The following is a 20,823-nucleotide window of genomic DNA, read 5'->3' as shown; positions in this document are numbered from 1 at the left end:
AGCCACTGTGTCTCTCTACAGCCATAGTTGCTGTCAAGCACCCTCCCCCTTCCATAGTTGCAGCTCTCTGTGGGTTCCCGTTGGCTCCTCTTGTCCCTTCCCATCTCGAGGTGGTAAAAGCCTCCACCGGTCTGTCGCTAGGCCCTAGGTGCCTTACTATCCTTTCTGGCTTTGCTTACCCCTGCCCTCACCTCTGAAAATGGAGCTTTCATGACAGTATTTTCCAAATCCCAACTGAGCTGACCTTGTCTCTTGCAGGGCTCCCACATGAAACTGAAGGGATAGGACACCAGCAAGCCATAAAATCATGCCTAGGAGGACCGACTATAAGAACAGAGGATGTTTGTACTGGTGAAGGAAGACTCCAGGAAACAGACTAATCCCCTTGGGGGGGAAAAAAAAAAAGTGAAGAGCTACGATCAGATTCATTCTTCTGGCTCCAGAGATGCTCTCTCTCTCTCTAGGTGGAGACCAACTCTGTATTTTTACAACAAACTTTTCTAAAGAGTTAGCAAAGGTGGGCTGAGCACACCCGGTAGTTCAGGAGCTTCAGAAACTCTGAGCTGTTTAGTCCTAGCTAGAGAGCCCATACCAGGACTATAGCAGGAAAAGGTTAGAAGGGTAATTAAGGGCTTTCCAAGCCAGGATTTCATGATTTGCTACCAGCTATATACTACTCAGACAGTGGTTTACCAAAATAACCAAACCAGGAACAACATTTTGGGGCTGTGTTTCACTGCTTCTCACTCCTTTGTTGTATAACTCTCAGCACGGAAGTTTTTACACTAGAAGGTAACTCAGAAACACGGAACTCACTTTACATCGCAGCATCACAGCCTTCAAAAGCAATATTCCCAAACCACAAGCAGCCTATAACAAATTTTAACCAAGCAACTTCTATCTACACATCACTAGAGCTTCTTCTGAACTGTCACTTCAAACAAAAACCAAGATGTGAACTCTGCCAATGAGACAAAGTATTTTACATGCAAATGGTCCTGGAAAAAAAAACAAGATCACTTCCATTCACCCTGGTGGGGAAAAGAAAATGATTTTTACAAGACCCCTCGACTCCTGATTTGACAAAAGGGTCACAGTGCGATGCTGAGTGTGTCTAATCCATGCTTTCCCCGTGAGTAAGAGTTTGCCACTTATTACAGGGCCCGGCCGCTAGGAAAGCCACTCATTCATTCAACAAACATTAATAGCGCCCTGCTGGGCCCCGCGGGCGGACGCGAGATCCAGAGGCTAACTCTGCTTCTGAGGTTCCGTGGGGTCAGGCAACGAGCTGATCTCAAAGGCCAACGAAGGCAACGAGTGAGAGTGCGGCGCCCAGGAAAGTTTCCGCAGGAACTTGGAAAACGCCAGCCTTCGGGCGCCGAGAGGGCGGGGGCGCGGGCCTCCCCGAGGACGTCGCCTCCGCCTGGGGGCCCCGTCGCCTCCCGCGGCCCCGCGGCTCTCGCCCACAGCCCAGCGCAGGCGTCCCCGGGACCCCGGGTCGTCGCACCCCAGCGCCGCCGGGCCCTGGCGAGCAGCACCCCCCACCCCCGCCCCCGGCCACCTGGAGCTGGGCGGCGGCGACGAGCCGCGGGGCGCGCTCAACCCAGGCCCCGCGTTCCGGGCAGCGCGCGCACAGCGCCGCCACGCGCCCCCACCGCGCCGGGCACCCGCGGCGCGCTCCCGCTCGGCCCCGGAGCCCCGGCCCTCGGCCCTCGGCCCTCCGCCCTCGGCCCCGGCCCTGCCGCGCGCCAGGCCGGGCCGCACTCACCCTCCTTGGCTTTCTTCCTCCGGGCCAGCGTCCCTCCGAGTTTCCCCAAGAAGGAGTCATCTTTCTTCCGGGACGGGGGCGACTTAGGAGTGGGGGACTTGGGGACGGAGGGCGACTTCTGCGGGGACGTGGCCATGGCGGCGGAGCGGGCAGCCGCGCGCGGGCCGGCCGGGACGCGGAGCTGGCGCTGGGCGGGTGCGGCGGGACTGAGGCTGCGGCTTTCCAAACGGAAGCGGAATTATTCCAAGCATTTGAGGCAGCTCACGCTCGCCTTTCCCTTCCCTCTCTCTCTCTCTCTCTCTCCCTCGCGCCGCCCTCCGCCCTGGAAGGAGCTGCGCGCTCGGGGTCCTCGGCCGTTCGGGCCTGCACCCGCGCCCCTTGACTGCCCGGAGCGGGGAGGGTGCCCCAAATCTGCCCCCTTGCAGGCCGTGCGGCCTCGTCTGTGTGTATGTGAGACCCTTCAGCCTGGGAGCGCTCCAGCCTGGAAGCCACATGTTCCCCGGGCTCGGCACCCACCACCGGTCCGGGTGCAAATCGGGGCTTGGGTGATGACTGAAGCGGAGCGACCTGCTGCTCTGTCTCCCAGGGTCCCTGCTGGCTGGGGACCTCGCTCTTCCCCTGCATTTCTGCCTATACGATGGTTAGGCCATGTCTTGTGTCCACGAAAGAGCGTGAGTCCGCTCCGGGAAAAGAGAGTGAACCAAAATGTGTTTAGGCATATATCCATGTTGCTACGCTTACCTATGGCGGTCAGCCTCCTCTTCACTTCCATCCCAGGGTGAGAAGTTTGAAGTTCGTTAGAGCGGGGCTGAGGCTTCTTCTTAGCGGTTTCTGGAAGCCCAATGGCTTATACAAAGGAGGACCACACAAATGTTGGTGGAAATTGAATGGGAAGGTACGACCATGGGGTCCTGTGAAACAACCCCGCACCCCAAACTTATCTTGGGTGCGTGAAAGCAACCGAACAGCAACCAAACTCATTTGGGATAATGGAGTGGCACCAAACACCCGACTGAAGGACTTGCTAGAAAGGATTAAAAGGCACGTTTTCTTGTGCTTGCCCCCCTGAAGTTTGGGGCTCTCGGGGCTGTCTCTCCCCCTCACACAGCCCGCTTGGCAACTGTTTCGTCCAAGTAGCTACAGCTGGTTGACCTTGGGTGACCACCGGCCCCAAAGGGAGTAAATGTTTGACTGGAGAGCAGCCAATCAGATGATCTCAATCAAAAATCAGAACTAAGTTAGAGACTGTTGTCAGAAGTCAGGCACTTAATGGTGATCAGAAGACTCCATTACTGGAATGTTCGTTTTTAGCAGTAGGCAGGGGATCAGCAGAGAAACCAACCAAGGGAGCAAGGAAGTGGGTTCAAAAAGCCAGGTGGTCTGAATAACAGAAAGCCACGGGGGAGTAGCTGCCTGGACTTCGAATCTCTTCCCAGTGCCCACTGCAGCTCCCCAGAGGGCCAACCCGTGCTTCCTTCCTAGGACGTGTTCCTAAAGCTTTAAATAACACATCCGCCTTCATTCCAGCTAATCAGCAAACTGACAAGCAGTAATTCCTGAGAACAAAAATTTAACACACAAGACCACCAATAGATTCTCAGGGGAGTGTGTGTTCATTTTATCTTGGTGTAAGAGTCATAATCCTACCTTTCAGGGTTGTTTTTTGTTGTTGTTGTTTGAAAATTATACTTTCTTTCTGTCTCTCTCGCTCTCTCTCTCTCTCTTTTTTTTTTTTTTTTTTTTTTTTTTTTTTATATACTTTAACCAATGCCTCTTAACTAGCGGAAAGCAGGGAGGTCATGCTGACTGCTAAAATTTTCACCTAGGAGCAAGGAAAGATTACAACACCCTCCCAACGCCAACCACCACCTTGATAAATCTTAAAGGGATATGGAGAAGCCAAAATAGACTATGTTTTACATCACTAATAATTCTTGTTCAGGATATTGGATACATAAACATATCTCCAACATCTGATCTCCAACCCTGTGAACTCCTGTCAGGGAATCAGGAGCACACAGCTCAATATCTATGTGATCGCCGGCAACTCTACTCACTTATCTGGGTCTCCATTTCTCCATCTACAAAATGAAGTGGAGGAACAGAACAGTGGTTCTTTAACCTGATTGTGCATCACAGCTCCTCAGGGAGTCGGTAATAAACATTTACAGGCCCCATCTCTAGAAGTTCTGATTCAGTACATCTGGGGCGAAACCAAGGAATAGGTCTTTTTTCACCAGTTGCTGGTGTCTGTAAGCAAGGCTTAAGTCCTAAATACGGTGCGATCAAAATTATACATGGAGATCTCTTAAATTTTGCTCCTGCATGCTTTTGCTTTCACAAGCCCTCTTTGGTAATGTTTATGCATACTAAAGTTTGAAAGCACCTGAGCAAGACTACAAAAGAGGAACAGTCTTGGTTGTTGAAAGTTGGCTCTCAGAAAATACCAGCAAAATAAGCTGTGGAGAAGACCAAGCTTGAATTTATTGTACACCATGGTAAGGAGAGCTCTGCCTTGGCCAAGACTGGGTTGCGTCTTGGCCTGGGGGAGGGCAAAGTGGCAGATATTTATAAGGTTTTGGAATCTGGTTTAAGGAAGGTCTTTTAATGAGGGGGTGCTTGTTTAATTTTGGCTAACGATTGTACTAGTTTAGGATTGGTAGGTAAAAAAGTTTTGAAGACTAAATAATCTTTCTGATGCTATTGCAAAGTTTAAAGGTTTTACGTTCATTTCAATAAGGTTTTGGGAGAAGGTCTTGAAAAGCATGATAAAGTTGTGTTGTTGTTGTTGTTGTTGTTGTTGTTTTTAATTGGACTTACTTATTTGAGAGAAAGAGCATGCAAGCGAGCAGGAATGGGAGTGGTGTGGGTGGGAGGCAGAGGGAGAAGCAGACTCCCCACTAAGCAAGGAGCCCAACATGATGCTCAATCCCAGGACCCTGAGATCATGACCTGAGCCAAAGGCAGGTGCTCACCATAAAGTTATTTGTAACTCTTATCTTTCTGTGAAAGATATTTTTGGAATAGTTATGTTGATAAAGACAGTGAAATGGTGAAGTCCCATTAATGTAAACAGAACCTGTATGGGTATGAATGGTTTCCAGGGTCTACATATTTTGCAAATGTCTTGTTGACAAACCTTCCTGCCTGTGAAATAATTACCAATCTCTCTTGAGAGATTTCCGTTGGGGTATGAACAGTGAGATATAAATCAGTGCCCCTCAAAGTGTAGTCTGAAAACCAGTGTTGATCTGCAAACAGTTATTGGTCCTCAATGATAGAAATACAGAAATTTAGTGTTTAGAAACTTTTATAGGAATTTAGCCATGCGAGTCTGTATTTATTTAGTATAATAAGAAAAATTGAAAGCTGCTATTTGGAATATCTTTTTTTTTTTTTTCCTGGTAATTCTTTTTCTATTGTATTTTCCAAAAATGTTGGTCTGGGTTGGATTGGTCCTTAGCCATTGATCATTTGGAAAGCACTGTTCCAACTGCTCCAGTGTGCTTACAGAGTTCAGACACACTTTTCTGATAGTATGTGTTTATAGTCCTTATGGATATGATCTAGTTTCTGCTCAGAAGATTAAATGAATTAATATACGAGAAGACATTTACCCACGGCCTGGCTGGGTAGAATCTAAAAGGTGCTTAATCAAGGACCTCATGCTGTTCTTTGATAAGATGCATAGAAAACCCTGCACCAGCCCCCTCACTGTGTATTGGTATCTATAATAATGGCTCCACTGATGAGCTGCCCCTCTCATGCTTGGTCATTGGTCTCGCCTTATCCAAGGGTTAATGATAAAAGCAGCTCAAAAATGAAATATGTGCTACTGTGAGACTCTACTGAATCTCCAGGTCAGTCTCTCCTTGAAATCTAGACTAGATATCCTGCCTCCGGGAGAGCGTGAATCCAGGCTCCAGTCCTGAATCAGTGGCTGAGTGACCCTGGATGAATGGCTGTCCTTTCTCTACTTCCATTTCTGGGAAATGGAATCGCTGGGAAAGTGAGGGCAGTGCTTATTAAAGCTAAAAATGTAACACACCCCTGGTGATCCACAACTTCAATCTAGGTTAGACCCAAGAAGAATGAGTACATTTGTGCACTCTGATACATCTTCTAGAGAGTTCATGGCAGCACCATTCGAATGCTTATAAAAAGTTGAAGCCATAAATAAATTGTGATAGCTGCACAATGGAATATTATACAGCAAGGATAATGAACAATTTGCAACCACAAGGAGCAGCAGAAATGGAGCTCACAATATTGAGTGAAAAAGGATCAGATGCACCAAAAAGACAATTCTATTCGCATAAAGTTCAAAAACAGACTAATCTCTGATGTTACAAGTCAGGACAATGATGAGCCTTGAAAGGGGGGTGGCCAGAAGGGGGCAGTGTGGGTGGGAAGGCATGAGGGGAGGCTGTGGACTGGTAGTATTCTTTTTCTTGATCTGGGGGCAGCTTGCATAGGTGTATTCACTTTGGAAACTCATGGAGCATGCAGTTAATACTTTCAACAATTTTCTATATGTATATGGTTCTTCAATATACAATGATGGCACCGCCTGCCCTTTAGGGTCCCTTTCATCTCCATGGCCTCGTCCTCCAACTCCTCCAACTCCCATATCACTCAGAATTCCATTGGTCTTAAACTAGATCTCTTCGGTCCCCAGACCTTCCCTTAGGAGTTTCTAGCGGAACATGTGCTGCTCTCAACCACCCAGCATTGCTCCCATCCTGGTTCTTTCATCGTCCCTCAGTGATTCCCATGGGAGGCGGGGAGTGTAATTTACAAGGCAGGAGCAGGTAATGGTGAAGGTTGGGGGTTCGAACTGCCATTCTGCAGTCAAGTAATCTGTGCCATTTTGTGCAAATGATGTCACATCTCTGTGCCTCAGGTTTCTCATCATGTCACATCTCTGTGCCTCAGGTTTCTCATCATAATGAGAACAAATGAACCCTTGCCTCACAAGGTTGTTGGGAGGATCAAGAGAATGTAAATAAACTACATTGCTCAGTGCCTAGCAGATAACAAGTCCTAGCTCAACGAAGCGTTGATTATTACATTTCTTTGGAGACTCATAAATGATATCATTACCTCCACTTTACAGGTGAGTAACATAAAACTCGAAGAGTTTAAATAACTTGCTTCAGAGTACATAGCCAATAACTGAGAGATTAATACCATAGCCTTTAGAATCTCTTCACCCAAATATCTATAGAAACCACAATTTTCAGCTAGCCTGTGGTTCCTCAGAATAAAGACTGTATCTTCCAGCTAGGTGCAGTCGCATGACTAAACTTTGACCCAGGGGATGAGACCAAATGTGTTATGTGACAGCTTCCAGGAATCCTGACACACAGATGGGGAAGGGGCATTCAGTTTCTCATGTCACCAGACTACATAACATGGGCCAAACCTCCCACTGAGAACTGGAAAAGATGGACACTGAGTGTAAAGTCAATCTTCTTGAGAGCATTGGAAAGCTAATAACACAGGGCCACAGTCTCGGAGAAGAAGGGACCCCAGAGAGGCGAGCCCATCACTTGGGACTACTTTCAACCAGTTTGAGAAGAGAAAGCTGGGAAGCTGGGAGGTTGAGCAGTGCAGGTGCCAAGCTCACAGGGATAAGCAGACAAATGTCCAGAGGTCACCAAACCAGGGACCTCCCAGGAACCTCCCCCTGCTTGCTTTAGTTTGGGACTTGAAAAGACTGTCCTTTGGTAGACAAAGAGAAAATAAAGGCGTTTACATTAAAAAGCACAACTGAGAAAAATTGTCAATAGCGGACCCAAACTGAAATAAAGTGTATGACATAAAGAAAATTATTCCAGATGGAAGCCTGGTGACACAGGGAGGAAGAAAGCACAAATAAAAGGATAAATTCAAAAGGATATTGACTAAATAAAGTCAATATCATAATGTCTTATAGTGTTTAAAAATATAGAAATCAAATTAAAATGCACAAGCAAAATCATTTCAATTGGAAAGTGAATAAATGGTGTTAGAGTTCCAAGGTCCAGGCACTATCTGGGAAAGAGTGAAGGTAACAATTTATATTGGACTTTGATAAATCAAGCAATCGTGTTGTAGCCTGTAGGGTAATCATGAAAGAATAGTGAAAGAGTAACTATTACTGGTAAACAATGGAGAGAAAATTGGAGTCTGCTCCATTCAGACAGATTTCATAAATCGTATTTTTGATCTGTACCTGTCATATTTAAGCAGCTTGTCTTTAGCATTCTGTTTCCTTTTTCTTTTGCTGTGTTACTTTTTGTTGTTGTTGTTGTATAGATTAAAAGCCCAGAATATAGAGGTAACACACCTCAAATTAAGCTCAAGTCAGACTGGAAGAGGTTTTCACTGGGGAAAGTTGTACATTTCCCAAACGTGAATACCATCTGTTATGGGCTGAGTTGTGTCCCCTAAAATATATATTGAAACCCTAACCCCAGAACCTCAACATGTGACCTTATTTGGCAATAGAGTCATTGCAGATGCCCTTAGTTCTGTTAAAATGGGATGTGAGGCAAATCAGATGAGAATGCGCTCCCAACCCAGTAAAACCAATGTCCTTGACAGAGGAAAGTTTGAGCACAAACATGCACAGAAGAAAGATGACGGCAAGACACACAGAAGACAGACAGCCACTGAGATTATGCTGCCATAAGCCAAAGGATGCTTGGGGAGGCTTAGAAGGAAGCATTGAGGGAACACACCTTCATTTTGGACTTTTAGCCTTGAGAACTGTAAGAGATTACATTTCTGTTATGTTAAGCCATCCAGCTTGTGGTCCTTTGTTATGGCTGCCTACCAAAATAATACATGTCTAAGGGACAAATGTCCCTTAGATCATGAAGAGGGTCCTACAAAGGGTCTGGATCTTAATTAATAATCAGAGTGGTCTGACCACATCAAAGCAGAGGAGGCTGGTTGCAGAGTCGGGGTGCTGGGCAAGGGTGCTGGTGGTGAAGAAAAGCCAGCCAGAGCCTCCTGGGGACTTCTTTGATCACTGAAAGTGAAGAGAGCTCTCCGGATGAAAACAATGTGTGAGAGATAAAATGGCTCTGGAGTGGGTCACTTAAGTAAGAACTCTTAAGGGAGTGTGCCTCTTGGGAACTCTGGGATATTAGCAGTGGCCTCTGAAGGCCAGGCTGCCAGCACGTCCTTCAAGAGCGCTGCTTGCATGGGGTAAGGCAGCCAGATGGCAGGGTCGGGGGTGGCCGAGTGAGGAAAGCCCTTAGGGCAGGGAAAGTTGAAAGACCTAGTTGGTTTGTGACGGGGGAACTGAGGGTGGGGTGTTGTCAAGGATCACACAGGACGATGCCATTCAAACGGCCAGTGATTCAGCCATGGCAGAATGTGTCCCAAGATCTTTGAGACAGGTGGCCTGCTTATCTATCCTTTTAGAGTCCAGTAATGAACTGTAGACATTAGTGGGGGATTCATCACCTGGGCATGGTAGCTGAGGGCCAACTACATGCACAGGTGGGGCCCTAAAATCAGTGGCTGCTATTTGAGTAGTCTAACAAAGGACTGGAGAACACTCTAGAAGAACAGCAAAAGGGGCAGAGCTTTTAAGCAGAGAAAGCAGTGATCAGACACTTCAGACACAGCCAGACAAGAATTCCTAGAGTCCCAGTGATTCTGTTTGTGTGTGGTCCGTGTCACAGGCCACGAATATTACTCCCAAGTCTCCCTTACCCTTTCCCATGCAGGCGTGATTGGAGGAGCAAGGTCACAGTTGTCACGGTTGTAATCGGTTATAATCCACCTTCCTCCCACACCTGCCTCCAGACTCCTATGGCCTGGAGGAACAAGTCTCCACTCCCATCTTCGCTTGGGATGTTTCCTTGTAGGGAGGAAGGTGATAAATATTACATCTAGCCATGAGCTGGAAGCCAGTCACCATGGCCAGATGGTGTTTTCAGGGTGTACTTGAGAAACCGTTGACCAAAGAGGTCAGCAGAGCCCAGCTCGGAGACACAGAGCCCCAAAAGGGATGTGACGATGCTCTGGGAAGTGTGGTCCCTGGCCTAGCTTACAACTTCTACCTCCTCTCGTGGGAACTGCCCCCATTCTTCCCTGTTCTGCTGAGATTTGAGATGTCGTTTTCTGCTTCTGCTGTTGGGATTAGAAAAGTTCAAGATTCACCATGGCCATTCCAATGACAAAGGCATATTCTGGCCAATCCCATTTTAAAACTGGAGCCTAAGTACAGCAGACAGACTCTTGCAAGGAACCTGGGAGGGAGGGAGGGAGGGAGGCAGGGTCAGCTCCATTTCATAGACTTTGAAGACATCCAGGCATAATCGAGGTGTCCAGTGAGCAAAGGCAGAACTGGAACTTGAGCTCTGAAATAGAGACTCTTAGCTCCAGTTACCATGTCTGGAATGATCACCCTTATTGGGTTTTTCTTGAGCTATTTTTTCAGCTCACACACTTAAGGTGTTGGGACTACTATACATAAACACACATGCATTTCTCCCAAACTCTTATGGGAACATTTTCAGTTATTCTGGGGATGGGAAAGGAACTAAATTCAGATGTATTCCAACCTACTGCCTCAATAACAGGTTATTTGGTTCCATTTCACCCAGGACCATGAGTGCTGTTTTTGGTGACTTCTGTCCTACTCCTCTCTATCTGCATGACCTAAGGACCTCTAAAAACCAGCTGGTCCCCAAGACACTCCATCTGTCCTCACCTTCTCCCATCCCTTCAGTGCTATGTTCTTGCTCCCCAACCCTGGGGACCTGGGATTTGATGGTGTCATGCCATGCTTCTCTATTTGGAACCAAAAGGTGCCCTCGAGGTCCACGGCAGTGTGTCAGGGGCATTTGGTAACCTGGGATAAACAAGATGCATCTTTCTAGAGTATCAATCTTCAATCTTATTGAAGATTTTTGTGAGGGGTGGTGGAGGTTAGGTAACTTACCTGCTCTAGAAGATTGTTGTCATGTTAGAGTATAGCTAGATGCAGGTTGGAAGGAAACACAAGGCACGCCAAAGGGGTGGCTTGGGCTTCCATGCCTAGTTTCCCCTGAGCAGGGCTGGGCAGAGAGCTGCTGGGGGAGAGTGACAATGGGAACCAATCTAGGAAAGGAAGGGAAGGAAGCAGCAGGTGCAGGTCTGGGTGAGGACACAGGGTAAGGCTGCACAGTCTGGTGGTCGAGGGCCCAGGTTCTGGAGGCCAACATCTGGGTCTAGCCCTAGTTTCACTTCTTTGTACCTGGACAACCAGGTCAACTGAGCCTCTGTGGCTCAGTCTTATCCCCAGAATGGGCTATCTGAAGGATTTTGCTTCTAAGATTAAATGGAATAATGCACTCACAGAGCTTATTACAGCACGTGGCAGGTGAGGTGAGCTGAATTCACAGTACCCAGCACCATGATCAGGGTGAGAGGGCTCCTCGGGGGAGCCCTGACAGCATTGGTTGGGCTTTTCATTTTTCTAGAAACAAGCTGGGAAAGGGAGTGAGCATGACACTACCACGCATGCCCGGAAAGCTGAGGGCTGGTGAGTTGCAACGAACGGGGCCAGCTAAAGGTTGAGAGTCTGTGGCTCTGAGAGCCAGAGGAGGGCAGATGAGCCACAGCACGAGCACAAGAGCATTTGTAAAGTGCCATCAAAAGTGTCTGGCCTTAGCTGCTGCTTCCCCTGCTGTCGATATGTTAGTGCTTGCAAAATAGGGGCTCTTATCTGCAGTTATGTTTACTTTTTGTTAATATTCAATGGGAAAAAGTAGATCATGGCAAATATTCCATCAGCAGACAAAGCTTTTCAACAATGGGGAAACTCAGTGTGAAATGCTGGGGACTGGCCACTTGGCTAACCTGATGTGGCAATTCTGGTGGATTGTGCTGCCACATTTCATGAAAATTTGCATTCACTGGGATTAAGAACTGAAACAAATAAACTTGGTCTTGAAAGTATGCATTGAAGAAAGAGGCCAATTCGGTGTAGGCGGGAGCATTCCTGCTGAGCGAAAGGAATACAAAATCAGGCCAGGTCAGGTGAGAAGGTAAGAGGAATTGGGAGGTGGAACCAGGATTGGCTCCTTATCTCCCCTTCCCCAGCTCTGAGGGTCACTTTCTTTGCTGGAACAACAGACTCGAGGCAATTCACTCCTCTTCCCATTCCAGTCTGATCCACTGGCGAGGTAAGTCCTTCCAGGTGCCCCAGTGGGAATAAAGCATCCAGCTGTTAATTCACAGTCTCCCCCATGAAATCAAAGCTTTGCCCTAGTCCTTTCGAAGAAAGAAATGGAATGGATGCTGCCCTCGGAAGTGCCAGACCAAGCCCACAGGAAAACGTTGTGATTGCTTTAACAGAAAACCATTTATTTTTGGTTCATTTCAGTATTTATAGCAGCGTACATGTAACGCTTTTCAGTCCACATGAATAGTTTCCAATGCTTGGAGCAAATTAATCTTTTACAAGCTACTCAGCAGTGAGGTTAGAAGATAAACAGTAGGTGAGATAGTACATGCTCCCCTGTATGTGAACCTTCCTATTACAGTAAACTCCATTCGAGCTCACCATGTCCAATGACTGCCACTCACTCTGTTCATGTGGCAGCCCCAGCTGTCCCCTGCCACCTCTGCCCTGCTGAGGCGCTTCTCTGATCAGCCACCTGGGTGGGACTTACTGCCATTTTCAGTTTGGAAGGAAAAGCCTGTAAATCTGCTTCCCGGGAAGACAGACATTGCTGAATTGTCATTTGCCTCCAGAATGCAGAAAACATCAATTTCATTGCAGCTCATCAGAGTTGGAAACACCTGCCACTTCCTTTCTCGGTTGCAATTAACATGCTGCATCTCAGCATTGATTGATTCCAAGCAGACTGACACTGCCCAAGTCAAGGTTTAAAGGAAACGGTAGAAGCTGGTATTACTTTTCACAGTTGTAGAAACGAACTTATTTTAATTGCCACAGGAGTCCTGCGGTTGTTGGGGTTTAAAGTCCTTATGCTTGAGACAAATGTGAGTAGACTAAGCTGATGCTTATAATAAAAATAGTTATCTTTGTATTTATTTGGGAGTGGTACTTGTTTATTTATTTGTTTATTTATTGTTTGTTTGTTTGCTTATTATTCTTTGCATTTATTTGTGGGTGGAGTGGGGGACGAATATTCTTCCCTCATGCCAGTATCTGCTCTGGGTAGCACGACCCCACAGGCAATCAGAGAATGTTTGTCAAACGCATAGATCAACCAACAAATGGTTTGGAAGAGGAAGCTTAAGAACTGTCCTCTCCGTCCCTCTTATGTTAAATCCTTACCTTGCGACCATTGTGAGCCCTTCAGTTTAACTTAGAAGCTGTGCGAGACTGTCTCTAACACATGACCCGAGGCTGGGGCTTTATGTCTCATCCAGAGCCCTACGTTGTCCGGCTTTGATCATGAGTGCTCTTTTATGGGACAGAAGAAGTTGTTTTCATCATAATCCTTCCTACTCGTATTGTGTTAAAAAAAAAAAAAAACCATCTTTAAAATGTACAGTATTTTACATTTTGAGGGTCTTACAACATTCTTTATTTGTGAATAAGGAATGGAACTATGGAAAATAATTCAACAGCCACATTATTTATGTCCTTTTGGAAGTGTTCATTGAAACTGTCACGTACCGCCAAGCTGAAAGCCATCGTAAGTAGAAGGCTGTTACGTACGAGGTTTATGTTCCAACTTGGCCAGATAAGACTCAGCTTTAAACTACAAACAGTCTGCAGAAGAAAAAGTGAACAAATTGCTTCCCTCGTCTATTAACAGAAGACGAGGGCCAAGAAACACCTTCTTTCTTGGCCCGCTTGGGAGAACCTTTCTTTTAGATGAAAACAGAACAAATTAAAATAAGTGGCAATTAATTCTTTTTATAACAACAACCCAGACACTATACATGTGAGCAGCCTCCGTGAAATGATAGCACGCTTTCACATAACTGACAGAAAAGAATGGGTTTGGATATTTCTGAACATTCTAGAATAAAAACCGAAGTTCTGTATCTCTCTTCTTTAAATGAATTAAAATTCCTGAGTATCCGTAGTCTTACCTTTAAATACCTAATGACTGAAAATGTTATTTTCACTACCTCTATAAATCTTTAATACGCTGCAATTCACTGTCCCCAACAACTGGGTTGTCTGTTGCATAGCTTATATACCAATATCTTAGAGCCCGTAGCATAACACAGGAAAACCAGAAATAGGAGGAAATCCTATTAGCAATTTCCACCAAATATATAAATAAATAAGAATAAATAGCCATAAATGGCACAGTTTTGATAGCTCGATGCTTGCACATATTCCCTCATAGAAGAATTCATGCACTAAAAGATCTGATTCTTTTTTTAAAGAAAGGAAAAAGGAAGAGGAAGGAAGGAAAGAAAATAGGAAAAGAGAATTGCAACCTTTGGAATTTGGTATGCCATGGAAAGTTTCCATTTAACACCTCCCCGAGTGTGGGCGGGCTTGGGAAACCCAGTTACATTTCTAATTTCCGGCTTGTCAGCTGGCCAGATTGGCATGCGTGGACAGCATCTCAGTCAGAAGTGGTTCACGGTCAACTTACATTGAGGAGAGTTAGGTCTCTGGTCAGAGTCAACTGTCGCAAAGCACCTTCTGTTCAGCGACCCATTTACACACTTGCAGAAATGAGAGAGGCCAAACACGTAACAAAGAGTTCCTCAGTCCGTCTCTTGTCAGTGACAGACTGAATCTTCAAAGAATCCCACTGAGGGAAAAACAATCAATTTCTGACAACAGATCGCTATGTAAAACATGGTTCGCATGGGACCCATCAGAAGGGCCCAGGAATCCCTCGTCAGTGCACCAAACTCCATCTCTTGGCTTTCTTTTCACATTGCAAATGTCATTTAAAAAATCCACGACCCAGTCTGGGATTTGGTCCCTACATTTGGTAAATGGGGTCATGGCACTCCGCTACCTGGGGGAAGTCGGAAGTGATTTCATCCTTGTCCCATGGAGTTCTGAGGGGATCCCTGGACAAAGTGTTGGAGATGTTTGTCTTTGGACCCAAGAAGACCGCCTTCGGGAAGCATCCTCATCTTGGATCTCTAGTGGGTGTGCTTTCGGTAGCAGCACCTGCCTCAATGACACTTTATCAACAAATGAGTTTCCCTTTTGCCATCACCAATAGCCATGAAAGAAAAGCACTGGAAAACTATTCATCTTATAGAAATTCTTGTCACTATGTTCCAGGGGCAGAGTTTTCTTTCCTTTTCTCTTTCTCTCTCTCTTTTTTTTTTTTTTGTTTTGTTTTTTAAACAAAATTAAGGCTAAATGTTGTCTTCAACTCTCATTGCTTATGTATATAATATTAAGGCTTACAAATACAACTGGTAAATTAAATCCAGGATTGAATTAACACCTGCTATATGAGTTATTTGCTTTATGTAACCAGTAATCTCAAGGTTTCTCCTTTTTTCTCTGGAAACACAATTTAAATATTAACCTAATCTTTAAACTGCGGCTGCTTCTTTCTGACATTTGGAAACCGGTCATCCATGCAAAAAAAAAAAAAAAAAAAGGCAAATATGGATATATTAATGAAAAGGCAGCTTCTTAAAAACCTGGAGACGTGTAACTCAATGAATTGGGAAGATAAATGGTAAAGGCAGCAGGAAAGTCGATCTCCGTGTCCCCTTCTCGGGAAAACAATGCTGGTCATCTGCCAAGGTCACCTCCAATGTGAGACCTGCCAGAGGGACTGCTGATCTCATAACAGTCTTTGTATTTTCTTCATTAGAATCTCTGGAAGGGTCTCGGGCAGCTGTACTCCAGATGGGAGAATTTTCATGTTTAAGAAAAGATGGCAATAGGGCATCGCTTAAGTTCCAAGTACCCCAGATCCTGCCAAAGGAATCGTGAGTGCGTGGGGTGTTCCTGGCCCCATCCGTCCTCAGCCAGCATCCAGGGGGCGCCCCTTGGGCCTGCTCATGTCCTGCTCAGCTGATAGCCCCTGGAGAATATGAAGCTTTCAAAGTGCTGGTCTTCAGCCTTTTCTTTTATGCGCTGCTCCTCTAAGGAGTCCACGAGTCTGTCCCTTTGTTCAATCACTTGCATCATCTCGCTGAATATTTCTCTCTCCTCGTTCAGATCATTCTCATCTTTCTGGCTCTCTAAAAAACAAAAAAGGAAAAGCATGAGACCTCAGGTAACGTTTGGCCCAGGGAGAGAGCTCTTGGCGTGGACATTTCTTGATTGTTTTGGACTTGTTTCTGCCTTTTAATTTCCACGGAGAAAACAAGGAAATGAATTTAACACCAGGGGACTGTTCTTGAAGCCATAGATTCGTAAGGACTGTGCTCTGTGTGGCAGTCAGCTCAGTTTTCATCTTGGGGCTACAGATAAAGCAACAGGGGGAAATCCCTTTGTGAGGGAAAGAGTATCCACCAAGGCTGACCTAGTCCTCCAGCCTCCTCTCCCCCGCAAAAAAGAAACCAAACAACAAAAAGGCTGTTTTCCCTAAACATGTCTGAACTGCAGCAAAGAAATCTATGCGCAAAGTTCTGAGTAAGCCATCTGCATCAGCGGCTACAATTTAATACAGAGAATCCTTTTCTTCCTGTATAGTTCATGACAAATTGCAGCCTTTGAGTGGAGACCACGCAGGAGCAAAGCAAGACTCCGGTTGGCCAATGGGACTGTGTCTCTAGCCTGTGACTGTGTTTTCCCTTTTGCCTTCAGAGTACAAGAGCTTCTTCCTAATTGGCCTGATGCCTCCAATTGCCTGGGGGACATGAGATGGCTGCAAAAGGAAAGCAAGAATAAGAAACAGGTAGTAATGGCTTTCCGACAGTCAAAAGAGATGTCAAGGCAGATGGAAGTCTTGTCATCTAGACTACTGCCTTGGGAGAGGACATTACATTAAATACCTTCGCCCCTTCCCTTCAGCAAACTGGGGACTAGGCAGTGAGCCTGATCCTGGAGCAGCCAAGGGCCTCTGTTTCTCGCAACAGGATTAGTTCTGAGGACAGGGTCAGGAAGAAGGTATACATGACAAAAGGGAGATGGAAAAGCATCATTTTCTTTCCACCGCATGTTTTATGGGAGAGAGAAGAGAACCAGAGGATGCTTGCCCTGTGCTCCAGCCTCTCTATTCTGGGCCAAGAAATGTCATACCATTTGATGGGAACACTGGGGGCCAACGGATTCTTACCCTGCCCCTCGAATGGAATTCTGGGAAGAAGTCGGCTGGAAGGGCGCCTCATGTGTGAACATGGGGCAGTACATTGTGGTTGGGGAGAGAAGGGTCTGAGTCTGGCTTTCCAGCTCTCCATCTGCTGTGTATGGCCCAGGTGGGACCCAGAAGTGCCCACCAGTCCCGGAGCCATCAAAGGAAGCTGTTCAATAGGCCCCCAAGAGGGCTTCCCCATGTTGAAGAGTGATATTGGTCCCACAGTAGAGACGTGTGGCCAAGCTGCATGGAGGAGGTGCCAGGGAACGCCATCAGGCTCCAGGCACACCGAGGAGGGCCCAGGCTAGGGCGGATGCCAGCCACACTCCTTAGCTGCAAATGCCAGCAGAGAGAATGGCAGCCCGATGACTGGACAGCTGTGTGGGGGCTCAGCCAGTCAAAGCAACCAGTACAGACAGTTAATGCCTCAAATTTACACAAACCTGCCTTGGGCTTCCCTGGCCTCAGGGAGAAGAACAGAACAGAAGGAAAAGGTTGCCATCTCCAAGACTGAGCATTTTCATCCCAAAGAGACTGAGCTCTTCCTACACGGACTGTCTAAATTATTCCATCAGACTGAGTTTACTAGAGAGAGATACATTTCTTTTCTTTTCCTTTCCTTTTTCTTTTCTTTTCTTTCTTGCTAACTAGGGGGATAAAGCTTTTATGGAAGATGAACTCAGGTATAGTCAAAATGAAGAAGATTTGGGGGGGGGGGGTATACCAGAGAGGAGTGAAGAAATGTATGATCCTCGATCTTCACGAAAAATTAAAAAAAAAAAAAAAGGGACGCCTGGCTGGCTCAGTTGGTTAAGCAGCTGCCTTCGGCTCAGGTCATGATCCCAGCGTCCTGGGATCGAGTCCCACATCCAGCTCCTTGCTTGGCAGGGAGCCTGCTTCTCCCTCTGCCTCTGCCTGCCACTCTGTCTGCCTATGCTCACTCTCTTTCTCTCTCTCTCTGACAAATAAATAAATAAAATCTTAAAAAAAAAAATTCTTTTTTTAAAAAGAAAATTCAAAGGTGGCTCATGGGGTCTGTTGGTGGTATTTATTTTGCCACCCTGAAATGGAGCAAATTGAAATTTTTATTAAATGTATAAATCAGATATTATGTTGTATATTTTGTTCATCTAAGTATATCCCAGTGTTGGTCCTTATTTGGTAGTTAACACAGAAAAAAGCTTCTCTCTCTCAAAGTCAGCTTCTCATCAGGGGACTCATCTGAGTCCATCTGACAAATACAAATGACGTATACCAATTTTATCTGTTCTGTATAGTGAGTGCAGCCCTGTAAGGATTTTGCTAGAAAAAGAATTTTTGGCTATGAAGAAAGTCCACAGATCACTACTACATGGGAAAGAGCAGGCGCCCCTGAGTCTGTGGTGGTTTGTTCCGGAACCTTAGCCCCCTTACCACTTACCTCGCGCATGCCAAGCGTGCTGAGATTTCGTTTCTAAACTGTAAAATGGGGATAAAATGCCTAAGTAAAAATAACCATGATGATGACTAATATTTACTAATATCCAATATTTACTAGGTGCTTGCCCTGTACCAGGCAACCCCATAGGGAGGTGCCATGTTTGGGCCATGAGGTATAAAGAAATCATTGAACTTGTCCTTTCAGACCTAGGTCTAAGGCACAAACAGTGAATATGCCTGGCGTGCTAGAGCCAATGAACACATAATGAAGAGAGCAAGTCAACTGAATTCATTTCCATTCTCCCTCCTTTGTGGCGGTGATCATGTTCTCACGTGTGCCCTGGCCTGGCCCACGGGGGGAAGGCTGTTTCTGGTACCAAGTCTAGTGCCCCGCAGAATGAGGCCCGCCTTTGTCAGGCACCTGTGTCCTGGCCCTCATCTTGGTGTATGACAGTCCCATCTGCACACTGGCTTCTCCAGATCCCAGGGCAGGGGAGCTCTTCTCCATGCACCAGGCCCATACTAGACTCCCAGCAAATATTTCTAAACTGAATAGAGGGGGGAGTGAATGAACGATTTTGTTCTCTTAGCTGGTGCAACGGAGTCCAATGCTGCCCTCATAGGCCAGATGAACGAAGCCAGCCAGAGCGTCTCGCTGGGCAGCCGGTCGGCTTCCCCCTCTCCAGCCTCTCTCTCCACCTCCAGGCTGCTCACACAAGGTGGGAGGGGTGCCCTGCGTTGGGATTTGGGGCGTGCTCTGAGCAAGTGCCTTTCTAGGGAAAAATATCCTTCACAGGCGCCCAAACACATATCCCTGTACTCACCCTCCTTGAGCATTTTCTGTCTTAACTTCTGTTCCAGTCTGCTTTGTTGATCTTCCAATTCTAATTCTTGGGCCCTGGGGGTAAGAAAATGTTCACACCTTGTAAATACTGAAGATCTGCCTAAAATAGTAAGCTCAGTGACTGTAGTTACTATCTTCTTTTTTATTTCTTTTTAATTAAAACTGGGGTCTTGGAATATCTCTAAATGGAAAGGTCTGGGGCTGAAGGAGCTGAGAAGGGCTGATGGGTTCCGCTGAAGGCCAGAGATGAAGGAGCAGCTGAAGGTTGGGATGTGATCCCAGGGGGCATCTGGAAGGCCACTCAGGCCGCCCTCTGGGGACGGATCATTAAGAAAAGGATAGTATAATCTGGGGGAGAAGCAATGACAATCTGAAACTCTTTTTCTCTTTTAGGGGCAACATGACTTCGAGTATTGCCTCTAACAGCTCCCAGATCTCTGATTGTGGTAAACAACAAAACCAGGAGGAGGAGACAGGAGACATTTGTTCAGGCAGAGCCATAACCTCCGCACAGCTCTCCGTCCGGTGGTAGGAGATGTGCAAAGAAGAGTCTTTGATGCTTTTGGAGTCATCAGGCTGGGGTCTCTGTGCTTCCGCCAGTAGAAACAGCAGAGTCAAGGAGTGAAGTTCATTCTCGGTGAAGGTCAGTTAGGCACTTCTTGACCTTTCGATGCCTGGGGCTATCCGACATGTGGGCAAGGGGCCCACATGCCAGGCCGTGTGTAATGTGGAGGTTCCCCCCTTCGGAAACGCAACTCTGGAGCACGTAGGAGAAATCAGGACCACACACAGATGTTGTGGGGGTCAGAGATGGTGGTTGAAACCCTGTGATCCCTAAAAGGAAGACTACAGAGAAAGGAAAGTTTGAAGACAGGAGCTTGGAAATGCCTACACTGAGAAGCCAAAAAAAAGAGATGTAGCCAGGAAGGAAGCCATCTGAGCTCGGAAAAGCGATCAAAACAAGCGAAGCAGCATCACAGAAACCCAGAGGAGAGAGTTTTGAGAGAGAAAAAAGAGGCTGAGGTGAGAGAGGCTCACTGCTACAGAGACACCCAAGTGGGGAAGGGCTGGGAATAGGGCCTCTGTTTGACAGCACCTGGCCTTCCCTTCCAGCCCCTCTCGCCGTGTGCATGGAGCTGCCACAGCTTTGAGGTCATTTTTCTGTGCCCTGCTGTTGCTGGGACTGTGGTCCGCTCATTCTTCTTTCCACTGTACTCAGCACATTTCCTGATACAGAGGATGTGTTGGATATGCTTTTGTTGAATGAACGTTGTGATTCAGATCTGGTCCAGAGGCAGATGGTAGGGTTGTGTAAAAAGGGCTTTGCAGTCAGGTGGACAAGGACAGGTGTTGCTCGGAGTCTCGGCACGTGTATCAACTTAAAAAACAGTGATTGAAAAAAATAATTGCTAAGGAAGATGCCTTCTTCCTCATTCCTGGGCATTCTTTCCATGTCCATGGTGCTCAATGATTATAACTTCTGGCCTCCTTCCCCAGAAGAGTGGAGACCACTCTTACTCTCACCCCTGGGAGAGGCAGATTTGGGAAGAAACTAGGTGAACTCAACTCACACCCTTTTTTTCTTGGGA

General features: G+C 46.5%; 2 protein-coding genes across 2 annotated transcripts in view; both read right to left on the bottom strand.

Moving 5' to 3' along the window:
* Window positions 1-2,109, bottom strand: part of PARVA (parvin alpha) — a 173,432-nt gene extending 171,323 nt beyond the window's left edge. Inside the window, exon 1 of the mRNA XM_082683120.1 lies at window positions 1,769-2,109. Within this exon, the coding sequence (XP_082539246.1) occupies window positions 1,769-1,904 (136 nt within the window). The 5' untranslated portion in view covers window positions 1,905-2,109. The remainder of the gene's footprint in view (window positions 1-1,768) is intronic.
* Window positions 2,110-12,097: 9,988 nt separating this feature from the next.
* MICAL2 (microtubule associated monooxygenase, calponin and LIM domain containing 2) overlaps window positions 12,098-20,823 on the bottom strand; it is a 212,788-nt gene continuing 204,062 nt past the window's right edge. The window contains exons 36-37 of the mRNA XM_082683062.1: window positions 19,215-19,288; window positions 12,098-15,913 (exon numbers count right to left, since the gene is read on the bottom strand). Coding sequence (XP_082539188.1) covers window positions 15,729-15,913; window positions 19,215-19,288 — 259 coding nt within the window. The 3' untranslated portion in view covers window positions 12,098-15,728. The remainder of the gene's footprint in view (window positions 15,914-19,214; window positions 19,289-20,823) is intronic.

Source organism: Mustela nivalis, assembly GCF_964662115.1.
Source record: "Mustela nivalis genome assembly, chromosome: 9".
Taxonomy (NCBI): domain Eukaryota; kingdom Metazoa; phylum Chordata; class Mammalia; order Carnivora; family Mustelidae; genus Mustela; species Mustela nivalis.
Note: the sequence above shows the minus strand (reverse complement) of the source record. Positions and strands in the feature narration are given on the sequence as shown.